The sequence below is a fragment of the Crotalus tigris genome, unplaced genomic scaffold (genome assembly GCF_016545835.1).
Source record: "Crotalus tigris isolate CLP2741 ecotype Arizona unplaced genomic scaffold, ASM1654583v1 scf7180000019147.1630427, whole genome shotgun sequence".
NCBI lineage: Eukaryota > Metazoa > Chordata > Lepidosauria > Squamata > Viperidae > Crotalus > Crotalus tigris.
The window spans coordinates 518,312-533,662 of record NW_024097401.1 but is presented as its reverse complement, the minus strand read 5'-3'; the positions used below and the strand labels follow the sequence as shown (position 1 = coordinate 533,662).

General features: G+C 41.2%; 1 protein-coding gene across 18 annotated transcripts in view; it reads right to left on the bottom strand.

Moving 5' to 3' along the window:
• Nucleotides 1-15,351, bottom strand: part of CAMK2G (calcium/calmodulin dependent protein kinase II gamma) — a 194,778-nt gene that overhangs the window by 17,751 nt on the left and 161,676 nt on the right. For 10 of the 18 annotated variants that reach the window (XM_039359979.1, XM_039359978.1, XM_039359977.1 and 7 more), the window contains 3 exons: nucleotides 5,594-5,662; nucleotides 4,148-4,192; nucleotides 1,403-1,451 (listed from right to left, as the gene is read on the bottom strand). In XM_039359979.1, coding sequence (XP_039215913.1) covers nucleotides 1,403-1,451; nucleotides 4,148-4,192; nucleotides 5,594-5,662 — 163 coding nt within the window. The remainder of the gene's footprint in view (nucleotides 1-1,402; nucleotides 1,452-4,147; nucleotides 4,193-5,593; nucleotides 5,663-15,351) is intronic. The other 8 variants (XM_039359982.1, XM_039359984.1, XM_039359988.1 and 5 more) reach the window with 1 other exon arrangement.

Sequence of the window (15,351 nt, the reverse complement as noted above, 5' to 3'; positions counted from 1 at the left end):
GAGGCAATTTCACGAGTAAATTGTGAAGGCGATGCTTCCCCATCACCACCACCACACGGTTCATAAGGAGAGAAATGGCTCCCGTGATAGTCATCCCACAAGTCATTTTTGGCCCTAAAAACAGGAATAACCTCTTAATTATATCCAGCGAATAATTGCCCATCGCTTCAGATTTTTTGGTATCAGGATCACATAATAATATAACCACTTATTGTGACTTTACAAATGTAGCTCAATGTGGAAAACATTACAGTGGTCAAGGTGGAAAGGAACCAAAGTATGGGTAAGCGATGCCAAAGATGACCTGCTCAGAAATGAATAAAGCGGGCATTGACTCCCCGGTATGTTTCAAAGCTGTTGCTTCAGGAGGCGTGCACTCTGTTCAAAACAGGCTGACCCTCAATCCAGCTTTCTGTTTAAAAATAAAGGATTTGGGTCACTTGGATTGACCTATAAACTATTAGGAGATTTGTATGCTGCTTTCCCAGGATTCTGCCTACTCCCTACCCCACCTCTTTTTCAAAAGACAAAGGAAAACAAGGCAAAGAGTGCAATGAGTACAACCTAGTTATCCACTAGATGGCAGCAATGCATTTGCACTTTTATGACCCTGTGCTGCCATCCTGTGCTCAACCAGATTTTTGCGTTGGAGATACGATCGGCGATGTGGTTCCACAACTGAGGGGCCCGCTTGACAGATCAGCAGGAAAAGCTTGATATAAGAACTCTCCAGAAGCATCACATCCACACAGAACAATGCAAGTACTCTCCTCCTTCAATCCTAGTCAGTAAGTTGAGGTCAGTTTAAATGACTCATTGTGACATGCTGTAAATAATGGAAATTAATGTTTGCCTATTGTGGCAGCTTGCACTGTGGATAGTTCATCTTTGTAGTTTTTACATATTGCATAGAAATATAGCAAATCTATTTTCCCAGAAACCACTAGCAAGATTCTGTAAGGTTAAATATTAGAAATAAGAACAATGATGAGGTTGGTGTACTGTTTACATACATACATACATATGTATGTGTATGTTTTCTCAGCAATCATTGTTCTTTTGCCTTATGTGCTTTTGCGTTAAATGTTTTGACAATTGTACAGCATCCAGAGTTGCTGGGAGTCAGGTGGTATGTAAATTTAATAAATAACAATATCCCTGGTCCTTGGGAAGGACTCAATAGAAAGATAAAAATGTCAAATCTAGTCAAAACATCTGGCTGAGTGTGCAACCAAACATAATACTAATAATGCTGTCTGTAAACCAGCAATTCCAGACCACAAGAATTGCAATAACTCTTATTCCTTTAAAGGGTGTGTTTGCACAGAATCTGGCATGGAAAAAAGCTGCTTTGTCAACGAGCCTGCCATCCCGTCTTCATTTGCTATTAGGCTGTATGTACCTTTCAAATCTTCATCTTCAGTAGTGGTATTGCAGCTCTCTGTGGAACCCTGTAAGATAGAAACATCAGCATTCAGAAGACAAGAAAAGCAGACGAGTAGGAAAAAGTGGACATTTGGCAACCTTTATTCATTCGATGCAGTCTTATCCTAAATATCATTTTGAAATTCCACAGCTGGCCTCTCAACATCTCCAAGGCATGTTGTTTAAATTACAGATAAATTATGAAATGTCTTCTGTAATCTTCTATACACTGACATTTTCTGGATATATTTATTCATTTTTTACCTGAAGCAAAATCTCTAGTGATTCCTGCCTGGCACAGGGCTTCCTTCACACAGGTCAAACTGTGTGACTGACACAGTGATTGTATGACTCCCAGCAATCAGAACCTGTCCAGCCAGCAAAATCAACGGGGTAGGCTGAATTGGTGGGTTAACAACTGCAGTGATTCAGATTTTTTTTTTGTTTAGAAAATTTTATTGGTTTTCTATTTTTACATTTAAGTATTGGAAAAGCAACGTGGCGGCTGAGTTGGTCAATAATTCAATAACATACGAATACCTTTAGTACAGATCTCAAACTATTACATTAAACGTTTCCCCTCTTTTCCCCTTAGTATTTACTGTCTCAAATCTTTAAATTAGTACAATTCTTATTATATCAATTAAATAAAAAATAACTTTCTTGCATCTATCAATAATTTTTAGTTTATACATATCCTTGTTTTAACATTCAATCTTTTTAGACAGTCAATGTCCTGGTTAATTTTTCCCAATTTTTGGTTTCCCATTAATATTTATATTTCACATTTGATATTTATAATTTCCAAATTTTAAATAACCCCAATTCCCTTTATCACAATTCATCACAAGATCTAATGTTCAGAATGCACGTCTTATCTATTTGAGTTCTCACCATCTTACATCAACTAATTAGTAATACAATATAATATTCTTATTTTCTAGTAATTTCCAGATATCTTAAATTTAGTAACCAAAATTCCTCCTATTTCGACATTTAATACTTCCTGTCTTTTTCTCTTAATATCTATATCTCATATTTAAGCTAATAATTTTTATTATTACCGGTAGGTAAAAAAATATTTATTACATTCATTAATTGATTTTTAGCTTATATATATCTTAATTACCTTTACATTTAACCTTTATAAGCAAATCCATGTTCAAATTTAACTATTAATATTTATACTTCTAAGTTATAAATAACCAAGATTTTCTTGCAGTGATTCACTTACAACCTCTGGAAAAATATTGTTAAATTGGGTACGACTCACTTAAGAATTTCCTTGTTTAATAACATAAATCTTGGTCCAGTTATGGTTGTAAAGTCGGGAACTAACTGCAGTATCATGTTATAGATTTTGATTTCCTAAAAAATTTCCTTCTACAAGTTTTTATATGGGATAACTCTCAGGATCAAATGGAACAAAGTCCACAATTAAAAGACAGCTTAAAATAATAAAAGGAAACATGGCCAGGAAGAGAAGTTATATTGCAACTGTATATGATGAGAAACACCAGACTTAATTTGTAATTTGTAGGAAAAGTTGTATTTTGTATCACCTTTCCGCCAACCACAAAAATGCAGAATATAAAAACATTGAATAAGTTTCGTATTTATTTGTATTATCTTTTCTGTATCAAAAAAGACAAGGAGAAATCTCCGAGTGAAGTATCCAAATATCTAAAACAATCAAGCTTTTTGCCATAAAGATAGGTACATTTCAAAATAAAACAGATTTTTTTTTTTTTATGTCAGCTATCTAATAAACGAGGTAAGCCAGTTAGATAGCATAGAATTCAGGGAAAATTTAGCTGATCATTTCTTCTAGCACAGTGGTTCTCAACCTGTGGGTCGGGACCCCATTTGGGGTCCACAATTAAAAGACAGCAACATGGCCAGGAAGAGAAGTTATATTGCAACTGTATATGATGAGAAACACCAGACTTAATTTGTAATTTGTAGGAAAAGTTGTATTTTGTATCACCTTTCCGCCAACCACAAAAATGCAGAATATAAAAACATTGAATAAGTTTCGTATTTATTTGTATTATCTTTTCTGTATCAAAAAAGACAAGGAGAAATCTCCGAGTGAAGTATCCAAATATCTAAAACAATCAAGCTTTTTGCCATAAAGATAGGTACATTTCAAAATAAAACCAGCTATCTAATAAACGAGGTAAGCCAGTTAGATAGCATAGAATTCAGGGAAAATTTAGCTGATCATTTCTTCTAGCACAGTGGTTCTCAACCTGTGGGTCGGGACCCCATTTGGGGTCAAACAACCATTTCATTCGCCAAACAACGCAGTCCGCCATTTTTTTCCCCCTTTTCCTTAGCTGTGCTACTCCCTTTTATTCTATTGGCAAGCCAATAGAACAGACTCTCTTGAATAGAGTTTAATTCTATTGGCTTTCAAAAGCCAGTAGGAATTGTCCAGGCTGTCTCTGCCCTGCTGAGCCCGCCAAAAGTCCCATTCTGCAAACGGTGCTGCACCAGTTGAGTAGCCGTCGACTTACGACCGGTTGAGTAGTCCTCGATTTACAACCCGTTGGGGGTCGCGGCATTAAGAAGGTTGAGAACCACTGTTCTAGCAGGATTATACAATTAATTACATATAACTCTGGCTAACGTAAATCCTTCCGCAACGTATGGGATTTCAAAGGATAAGGAAGAGGCCAGTTTGAAATTATGGAAGTCTTTTTTGTGAACCTCACCTTACCTTTATGCCATCATTAGCATTGTGGACAACAGTAGTCTGTGGTTCCTAATTGAAAGAGGACAGAAATAAAGAATCAGATTCTAGCTCAAAGGATGTTTCCTGCTCTGCGCAGTATCTGTTGGGAAAGCAAAATAACAAACAAGAACCAAGCGCAAGTTTTCTATCTGAGGATGGTGTGAGCAGATAACAGATAACACAGATCGCTCCCTTGGACAGCCCCCCAAAACCCACTAACACAGGGGTGTCAAACTGCCGGCCCGCTGGCCGGTTGGATCATGCGGAGGCCGTGCCCACCCCAGCAACGCAAAAAAAGTCGCAATACGCCGTGACACGTCACGTGACGCGGCGAGTTTGACACCCGTGCACTAACACCTACATTTTCTAGGAGACAAAGCCATGGTATTTCTCCATATCCTAACAAGCTATATGCATTTCATCTGAAAGCTCGTTGCAGCTATCAAGAGAAAAGCTTGGGAAAACCGTTGTAATTCATTAAACAAAGGGAAACGGTCCGCTTAAAATTTCACTCGGAATAAAAAGGCTGAAGATATGGCTTTGTCTCCATGACTTCCCCACACAGCTTTTTGGCATTATTTCTCTCTCTCTACGGGGACATTCATAATTTCCCACGCAATGGGCACCAAAGGCACCCGTATATGCTATACATAGCAAAGAACTACGCAGAGAACAGGCAAAAATCTCACGTCTGATTCAAATCGAGTTGCCAAGATGGGATGACTTCAATACGAAGACAAGAAGATAAATAAGCAACTTACAAGCAACTCTTTTTAAAAGCCGGTGCAATCTGGGAATACACCGTGTTACGTGGGAATTCAAATTATGAAATATTCCCAAGAGGGGGGGAAAAAAGCATTACAGAGAATGAAAAGCAACTATCCAGTCTCTAAGAATCCCACTAAGGTCTTCTTCTGGCCCTCATTCCTGAATTATCATGGAGAGGCTTGTCCTTATCCAGTTTTGTTCCCCAGGAGCCTTCAAGTGCCTCCCCATCAGCAGTATGACTCAACGCCATAATGCTCTCCCGTTTTCCCATCAGATACTGCATGAGGCGATCACTCTGTTTTCAAGGACAACAGCAAAAGAGCCTTTCCACTGCCTTACGGAATGGGTGGCCCTTGGCAAAAGGGTTAGTGAGGAGCAGCGAAAAACCCTGTGCAAAATCAGACCACAGAGGAGTTTTCCATTCCTTCCTTCCTTGGAGACTGGATGCTGATGGCCACTCTGCTACAGCCTCCTTCGGTCTGCGGGACCCACATACAGAGACACCAGAGTGCTTTGCACCTCCAAACTGGCAAGGAAGCTGGGGATAATGTTTGGGAAGGCAGACAGAACTAAGCCAAAACAAAAGAGCAAAAACAGGCAGCATTCTGGCCAAGGGTGAGACCAAAAAGGAAGCAAGGACAAAGAAATGGTTGGGAAAGGTACCATGGACATCTGCACTGGGGGCGTTTCTTTTGCTGGGCTTACTACACTGGCTTTGTTGTTGGTCTGTGGCTAAGACAGAAAAACAGATGGTTTAGTTTTAGCTCTGCCCCCCCTGGGCAGTAATCATAACAACATGACATTTATGGCTAAAAAAACGAGTTCATTCCCTTCCCAAATCAACCTTAGGAGAGAAGAGAGCTTGAACTGACGATAACAAGCACTACTTTATTTATCAAAAGTCAGACAGAATGGGCAAAATGAGGAGATGGAAAATGACGGTTGGCCCAAAGTGTGTGGAGGAAAATGAGTGGCCCAGACAGATTCTTAAATCAACCAATGGGCGGAGGAATTTAAGAAAAGGAAACATATTTAGATGAAATGCAGTCAGCCGGGCAGATCCAGATGTGCATTTTGTAAGAAGCAATCCCACCTGTGGGTCTCTTCTCATTCGAGACGTGTAGGAAAGACAGTCAGCACAAGCTACCCTGGACAAGCATCCTACTTAGAAGTTAGCAAGTGAGCCAAGGCGCCTTCAGGTTGACCTGTAGAACTTAAATAGTGGAAAGGGAGGGTTCATTGCCGAGAGTTACAGAACGAATTTGTTTTGCACCGGCCCGTAACAATGTCTGAAAGCCTGTTGTATTCGATCTAGCCCCATCGTGGGCTGGATTACCCAAGAGTCGCAAAGAGTTCCTTACAATGCTTATCATAAACGCATGACAAAATAGCACCTGCTAAGTAAAATGTAACAAGCAAAAAAAGCATCTGGACGTAGAACTCCCGCATCATGCTTTTTTTTTTTTTTTAGGGGGAAATGGAATCAAACTTCTTCCAGATCTTTTCTGCAACTGTACATTTCAGCAAGTACCAAGCCCAACTCCCCATTTTAAAGGTTTTCGTATACAGCGACATAAAAAAATAGTATTGTTATTAATTTCGAACAGTGCTGCGAATAGTAATAAGGCCAAACAGAAAAACGATGCCCTCTATAGATAGTCCTCACTTAAACTCCTCTAATTAGGACCAGAATTTTCCACCCCGGAGGAAACAGTCATTAGGGAAAACGTTATATGGCCACACTGCTTAACAACAGCAGTTCCCCTAGTCCTCATTGTGGTTATTGGCAAGGTCTTCGTGCCTGCTTCTCCTTCCCTGCACAAACGGATGCCTCAATCCCGTGGATTCCTTCTCAGCTGGGCCCAGCAAGCTCAATTCCCCTAACGAGGATCTACCGCTTTGCTGTGCTTGCCTCTGCTTCAATTCCCCCGCCTCTTCCTCCCCCAAAATCTCTGCTCTTTTGGCTGCCCTGCACTTCACTACTTCAGGAAAGGCCAGCAAGTACTCCGGCCGGGAGTGCTTCAGCAGCAGCAGAGGAAGAAGACCGTGAAGGTCAGCAGGGGGCAGGAGCAACGGCAGAAGATCAATGGGGGGGCAGTTGAAATGTACTCTATAGTTGTACATTCAGGCGGTCTACCAAGTACCTGCATTTTGATAGGTGGGCACTACAATGGCCACAACTTCAAGGACTAGTCATAACTAACATTTGTTCAACACTGTCGTAATTCTGAATGGTCGCCAAACAAATGATTGTTAAGCAAGAACTACCTATAGAAAATCAACACATTTGTTGCTTCAGTATTATGAAAGAATACAGAGGACAAGGATCCATGGGATCTGACCTCTCAAATGGCTGCTAAGAATTTGCAAGCATTCCATATAGCTGCCTCCCCTTGCAGAACCAAACCCGGGCTTCTTCCCTAGAGTGAGCTCCTTGGGATCGGTGCTAAAAATGAACTCTATGCGGATATTAGCGCCAGCCCTGCCTCAAACACGTCTAAGAAAACCAGCCCTTCAATCAGGGATAACACACTTGGTCCATGCCTCCCTCCTTAATTAATCGTGCCTCAGTGCTCCCAAATGACTCCTACAGTAGTGGCCAAAATTGTGGAAACCTTTTGGGAAAAGTGTACAGTAGAAATGCCACCTTTGGTTAAATTTCCACCCATTTTTCTTCTAATTTCTTTATAACTGTAGCCTTGTTCACTTAATAATACTATTTTACATCGCTTTCTGAGCGACTAGTCAACTCTTTGCACCATGACTTTAATTTTATTACGTTTTACAAGCTCACTAAATGAAAGAAAAAAAAAACCCAACAGACTTGGTACCGATCACATAACACACTGACCAATGTCCTCCTCTCAGCTTCAATACAGGACATCAATCACTGAATCCTACTGTGATCTGATTGGCTCATTGCCAAAACAAAAGGACACCTGATTGGGTCTCTAAACACTCACGCTACTTGGCTAACATCAGATGAAGAAAAACTACCTGAGATCACCCTAAGCAAGTTGTGCTTCCTTTTTCTGGTTATTTGGCTGTAACTTTTCATAGAATACAGTACAGACAATTGAACAAACTATGTTGCATTACATTCTTGATTAAATTATCTTTCCATTGATATATAATTTTATGGTACTACTCCCCCCCAAAAAAAGTGGTGTTCTTAGCCATCAAACCTCAAAAATACACTTTCCCCAAAAGGTTTCCACAATTTTGGCCACTGCTGTAGTATCTCATTCAGCCTTCCTACTAGTCAAGACTGTTTCAGTTCACCCCAAAAGGACCCACCACTGAAGGAAGCCTTTGAGAGAGGTTTTGAAGGGCTATTATGGAGAGCAGGGACATCCTTGTCCTTTTTCTACACATACTGAGAATATCTGAGAGATTTAAAAAAAAACTACTGCTGGTTTTATTGTAGCTTGGTGTTAAGACAAAGACCTGGACATAGAAATGAGGAAAAGGAAATAGCTTGGGAACAGGCAGACATGTCATTCTGGAAACAGTGAGGGAACGGCCCTGCTGCCCTGGCCCAGGCTGGCCGGGAGCCAATGTACAATTTTGTGGTGGCCCTCTATGCTGAAATGCATTCAGTCTTAGCTCCACAAGGCCATCCAGAAACAGAGAGGGACCAGCCCCTGCTGCGTCGGCCCCGCCCCCTGGGTGCATGCTGGGGAAGTGTCACCCTTTGTGAGGAATGAAGAAATGGACCATGCCTTGGCGCTTGCCCCGGTCCCACCCCCTTCGGCCAGAGACCCTCAGATCTGTCCCACTCCTGCCCAGGCCCCCACAGGCCCCCTTGACGCGAACAATGTAGGCCACCCAATAGGCCACACCCACTCCATCCACACTAGCCAGTAGGCCGCACCCATCCTGGCCACACCCACCTGCCCCCCCAAGGGCAACCGCAATGCTGATGAGGCCCTCAGTGAAATTGAGTTTGAGACCCCTGTTCTAAGGTCACAGCAAGATTACAACCTACTATTGGGCCGCTAGCTGGTTTCCCTTCCTTTTAGGCTGAATTCTAACCAAGGAAGTAAAAGTGCTAGGGAAGGAGGCCCCGCCCTCCCGAGTCCTGTTCCTCAATACAGGATGATTACTGGTAAATCATCACAGAATGAGATCAAAGAAAAGAATTCACTCTTACATGGCGATTCCATAATATGGCAGGCTAATAATGGAGGATAATCAAAAGTAGTGATGGTGGTGGATTGGCCCTGATCTACAGAAATGTCAGTTTGTTGACCAAATGCTCCGTCCAACAATTGGCTGGTTCTGAATACGTTATACTCTTTCACATCTTCTGTAATTATTTTTTTTTAAAATGGTTGCTTGTTGTTACTTTCGCTTCATCTCTGTTGTTATCGCAATGGCTGCTATTCTAATTCTAATAAAAATGCTATTCTAATAAAAATGACAGGGCTTAGGAAGAATATATAGTGCAACCGTATGCCTGTGTGTGTGCTTGAATTAAGTTCACAAATTTATACTATTTTTAAATGTTTTTACCGCTATCACCTATTTTGGAATGCATCACAACTTTCTTCTCAAAACATCTGCTTTAGCACCTGTGGGCTTGAACACAATCCGTTCTGAGTATGAGCTCCCAGAGAAAAAGTGTGGACTGGGTATGAGCTGAGACTTTAGGCAGTAGCACTACCCCTCTTCAAAAGGCCATTCCTTGACCCAGTCATCCTGGACTACTATATCCATTAAAATCCATCGTTAAATTGATAATGTTTTTATAATTTGCTTCAATGACAGTGTCATGGTTCTGACAGATGGAACTCTTTGAGGCATTGTTTACCTTAAAGCAGTGGTTCTCAACCTGTGGGTCGGGACCCCATTTGGGGTCAAACGACCATTTCACGGGGGTCGCCAAACAATGCAGTCCGCCATTTTTTTCCCCTTTTCCTTAGCTGTGCTACTCCCTTTTATTCTATTGGCTTTTGAAAGCCAATAGAATAGACTCTCTTAAATAGAGTCTAATTCTATTGGCTTTCAAAAGCCAATAGGAATTGTCCAGGCTGTCTCTGCCCTGCTGAGCCCGCCAAAAGTCCCATTCTGCAAACGGTGCTGCACCAGTTGAGTAGTCCTCGACTTACGACTGGTTGAGTAGTCCTCGACTTACGACCGGTTGGGGGTCACGGCATTAAAAAGGTTGAGAACCACTGCCTTAAAGAATCTTTTATTTGAGAAACAAAGTACCGGCACTACATAGTTGAAGCCAAAAACTGAATTCCCCTCCCCTGGGCACAAAGTAGCAAAGCACAATTCCCTCCTCCAATTAACAGTCATAAATCACACCCCCCAATTAGCCTGAAGCACGGGCTTTCTCCCCAACTCTCCAGCCCGCCAAATCTTTATCAACTCTGGTCGCCAAATCTTTATCAACTCTGGTCGCAATAACCTTGATTCCCACGGCTGAGTTATTATTGTTATGACTAGCTGGACTCTCATCCAGATTCCCCCTCCCAGCATCAACTAACTCTAAAAGCAAAAGAGCAAAATGCCTGCACTTCCATCTGTTGTCAAAGCGAGAACATCCAATGTTAGCAGCGTTGGCAGACAGCTTTAATATATTTTATATATTTCAAATATTTGGAGGGGTGAGTTAGCACAACTGGACTGAACAAAGCTATTTTTTCTGCAAATTACATTAACATCTACTGATCATGCAACAATCTATTAACCGAGGCAGATGATTCACTGACACGGGCCACTATAGATGTAACAAAAGATTGGATTGGACATTAACTACAGATTGCTGTATTCAGCTTCTTGTGAAAATATCCTCTCCGACTCTGCTGAAATGGTAAATGATAATGCATCGGTTGTCTTTGGAATGTCTGCAGAAATGTACCTTAGCAAACTTTGTTATTTTAGTCGTATTTCTAAGAGTTTTGTTTCATAAACTCAAAGTTCCAGCTTCGTTTCACTAACAAATTCAAATGTAATTCTTAAAAGCAAATGGCATTTTTATTCCCCCCCCCCCAACATTAACCACGAGTAAGGATAAAATTCATACAAATTCATGTATCACTTGAAGTTGTGGCATCACAATGTGTCAGAATTCCTGGCATAGATATACAAAGGAGATCCAATTTTTTCTGCCTGCATTCAGGGGAACCTTTGAAGTATGGGAGGGACCGAAGAGATCTAGATGAGAATGATCCCCGTGGCAAGTTTTCATATGATGAGTGAGCTACGTTGCCTACCTCCAAACTGGTCTAAAAGGGAGTCAGAAGGAATGAAGGAAAGAATGTGTCCATGAACACAAACATCCTATATCCCTTTATGTGCTATCCCAGGGGTAGGCAACCTTGGCTGTTTTATGACTTATGGACTTCAACTCCCAGAATTCCTGAGCCAGCCATGCTGAGGGGAAAGGGAGAGGTTGCCAAGCTGAACCATGCTGGCTCAGGAATTCTGGGAGTTGAAGTCCACGAGTCATTAAAAGAGCCAAGGTTGCCTACCCCTGCTCTATCCAAAATAAAATTCTGCAATCTAACCTAGCATCTCTTGTCCTTAGCTGATTTGGCTAAAAGGCCCCCCTCTTCCTTCTCTAACCTAAGAGCCGAGGTGGCTCAGCAGTTAGAGTGCAGTACTGCAGGCCACTTTAGCTGACTGTGTTCAGAAGGTCAGCGGTTCAAATCTCACCGGCTCAAGGTTGACTCAGCCTTCCATCCTTCCGGGGTAGGTAAAATGAGGACCCAGATTGTTGGGGGCAATGTAAAATATATATATATATATACATTGCTTACTGGTGTACACCGCTTAGAAAGTGCTTGCACTTAAAGCGGTATATAAGTCTCATAAATAAATAAATAAATAAATAAACCTAGATAAAGTAGCATCCTCCATTTCTTGGCTTAAAGTGTTGGAAAATCAAATGTAAAAAGAGAAAAAAATATCAAAGTAAGCTTGGATGTTTAAAAAGCACGACTGCATGCAAAACAGGGTTTAAGAAGTCTCTATTCTGCATTGGTCCCACTATACCTATAAAATAGTTGAGCCCAGATGGGAGATGCTAAGATGGTAAGGAGCTTGAAAGAAAAACTACAAGGAATGATTGGAAATGTTGAATACTTCGGGTACGTTTACCTGGGGAAACCTAACTGACTTTGCACCATATCAAGCACTATGGGTATCTACATGGATGCAAGCTCTGCTGTTTCCAGAGCCTTTTCCTCCCTCGTAAACCTGCATGAATTGAAATGTGGGATACAATTAAGTTTAACATTAGGCAACAGTATTAAATATAAGTAAAAGAAGGCAGCACAAATGCTTCCATTAGTACTCCATCCAAATCCCATAAAAGAAAATATTTATATATTGGTTAGAGCAGAAATGTGGCAGGACAGCCATCTGTCGTTGAAGCAACTCTCAGATAACCCTCAAACAGCGGCAGACAAGAAGAGGAATCAATCTCAAGGCGAGTAACAGGTTTAGATAGTAGTAATTGTGAGAGGGATCTCGGAGTCCTAGTGGACAATCCCTTAAACAGGAGCCAGCAGTGTGCTGCAGCTGCCAAAAAAGCCAACATGGTGCTGGGTTCCATTAACAGAGGGATAGAAGCAAGATCACGTAAAGTATTAATACCACTTTACAATGCCTTGATAAGGCCACACTTGGAATGCTGCATCCAGTTTTGGTCACCACGATGTAAAAAAGATGCTGAGACTCTAGAAAGAGTACAGAGAAGAACAACAAAGATGATTAGGGGACTGGAGGCTAAAACATATGAGGAACGGTTGTTGGAATTGGGTATGTCTAGTTTAACGAAGAGAAGGCCGAGGGGGGACATAATAGCAGTCTTCCAATACCTCAAGGGCTGCCCCAAAGAAGAGGGAGTCAAACTATTCTCCAAAGCGCCTGAAGGCAGGACAAGAAGCAACGGATGGAAACTAATCAAGGAGAGAAGCAACCTAGAACTAAGGAGAAAATTCCTGACAGTGAGAACAATTAATCAGTGGAACAACCTGCCTCCAGAAGCGGTGAATGCTCCAACACTGGAAGTTTTTAAGAAGAGACTGGACAGTCATTTGTTCGAAATGGTATAGGGTTTCCTGCCTGAGCAGGGGGTTGGACTCGATGACCTCCAAGGTCTCTTCCAACTTTATGATGATGATGATGATGATGATGTAAGTCTTATGACTGCTGCAGCATCCCCATGGTCATGTGATCAAAATTCAGATGCTTGGCGACTGACTCATATTTATGATGGCTGCAATGTCCTGGGGATCACCTTCTGTGACTTTTTGACAAGCGAAGTCAATGGGTGAAGCTAGATTTGTTTAACCATCATGTTACTAACTTAACAACTGCCACTGAACAACAGGGGCAAGTAAGGTCATAAAATGGGGGGAAACCCATTTTATAACTGGGTTGCTTAGCAACGGAAATTTAGGGCTCAATTGTGCTTGTAAGTCAAGGGCCACCTATACAGCAAATGGAAACATGAATGCTAGGCAGTAATGCCAACAGCACAGGGCTGAAACTGATGCCTGACTGCTTTGTATCCTAGTTCAGGGGTAGGCAACTTTGGTTCTTTTATGACTTGTGGACTTCAACTCCCAGAATTCCTGAGCCAGCCATGCTGAGGAGAAATGGAGAGGTTTCCATGCTGAGCCGTGCTGGCTCAGGAATTCTGGGAGTTGGAAGTCCACAAGTCATAAAAGAGCCAAGGTTGCCTACCCCTGGACTAGACTGAGCAGAGTCTGTTGGTATGAAGAAACTATCTTGCTTTCATGTTGGTTATGAAAATATTCAGGCTTTCATTTGAACAAACATGACACCCCTGCTCTCAATGATTTGCAATAGATTGGCAAATTATTCTGTCACCCAAATATTTAACAGGAAAAAGTAGGTTTCAATGTACCCCAAATATGTAATGAACAGCTTGTCAAAACCTTTTGAGAGCTCCAGTCAGAATGGCTATGAATTCTATTCATTTCTGGTACTCAAAAAACAAATTTCTGGACATAGAATTCTTTTCATCTAAATGCATGCCTTTTCTGCCTTCAAAGTTTTAGTTGAAACACAAAGTAGACAGTGTGAAATGTGATTATCCCTGTATGAAGCTAGTAGAACTTAATTTATTTATTAAATTTTTATTTATTTATTTATTTATTTATTTATTTATTAATCTTAAGGCCTAAGCATTTTAACCCTTTAAAGCCTGCAGTGCTCAGCTGCATCAACTCATCAAGGTCTCCCAAATGCACTTTATTGGTGAGCTGTCACTAAAAGATTAAAAATATGGCCAGGACTGCATCTGAACAGCTCAACTGTTAAAGCTGATGCCGCTATGATTCACTGCTACCAGATGGAATAAATCTTACAAAATGTGATAGAAGATACTTTTGTGGGGTCCTCAATACTCTCTGAGCTTGGTTGTTTTCTTGCAGACATTTCATTACAAAACTAGGTAGCATGATGCAACGTACGGTGCACAATGCAATATACTTTTGGTGGCTGTATTTCTACCAAGATTGCACTGTTACTGTGAGTCAAGAATTATGTGTGCCACCAATATTTATGTCATTTGTTCTCTATTCCACTGTCCTGTTAGAAAGATCTGGTGGGAAAGGATATAACATTCTGCCTTGTGAAGTATGTTTATCATGGGCAGTTTCTAACAATATGGACCAGATTTAGTTAGTGTCAATAAAAGGAACACAAAATATGCTGCCCATTTTCTCTGTCAAGCATTTAGCAAAACAAGCCATTAATAAACCTTGACAAAGAAAAGGGCACATGAATGCAGTTCAGGATAGTACCACCTCTCTATAAACAGATGGGGAGTAAATGCTCAGTATTTGATCAAGCCTTGGGCTAGTAAAATAATAATAATAATAATAATAATGATGATGATGATGATGATGGAAGGGATATTGGAGGTCATCTAGTCCAACCCCCTGCTCAGGCAGGAAACGCTATACCATTTCAGACAAATGGCTGTCCAGTCTCTTCTTAAAAACTTCCAGTGTTGGAGCATTCACCACTTCTGGAGGCAGGTTGTTCCACTGGTTAATTGTTCTAACTGTCAGGAAGTTTCTCCTTAGTTCCAGGTTGCTTCTCTCCTTGATTAGTTTCCATCCGTTGCTTCTTGTCCTGCCCTCAGGCGCTTTGGGGAATAGCTTGACTGCCTCTTCTTTGGAGCAGCCCCTGAGATACTGGAACATTTGCTTATAGTGGACACATAGTGCCTTCAAATCTTGCCCTGAAATGCCATGTCATGGGTTGTTCAATTAGAATCCCCTGCCAGATGTAGAAAATCATCTTCTTTAATGTTTAGTTTTGTTGTGAGGCCCAGAGTCGCAGGCTTATGAGATGGAAGACTATATAAATTAGATTCATAAATAAATAAATAAATAAAAAGACTCAGAGCCTGAAAGACAAGTTGCTGGGAG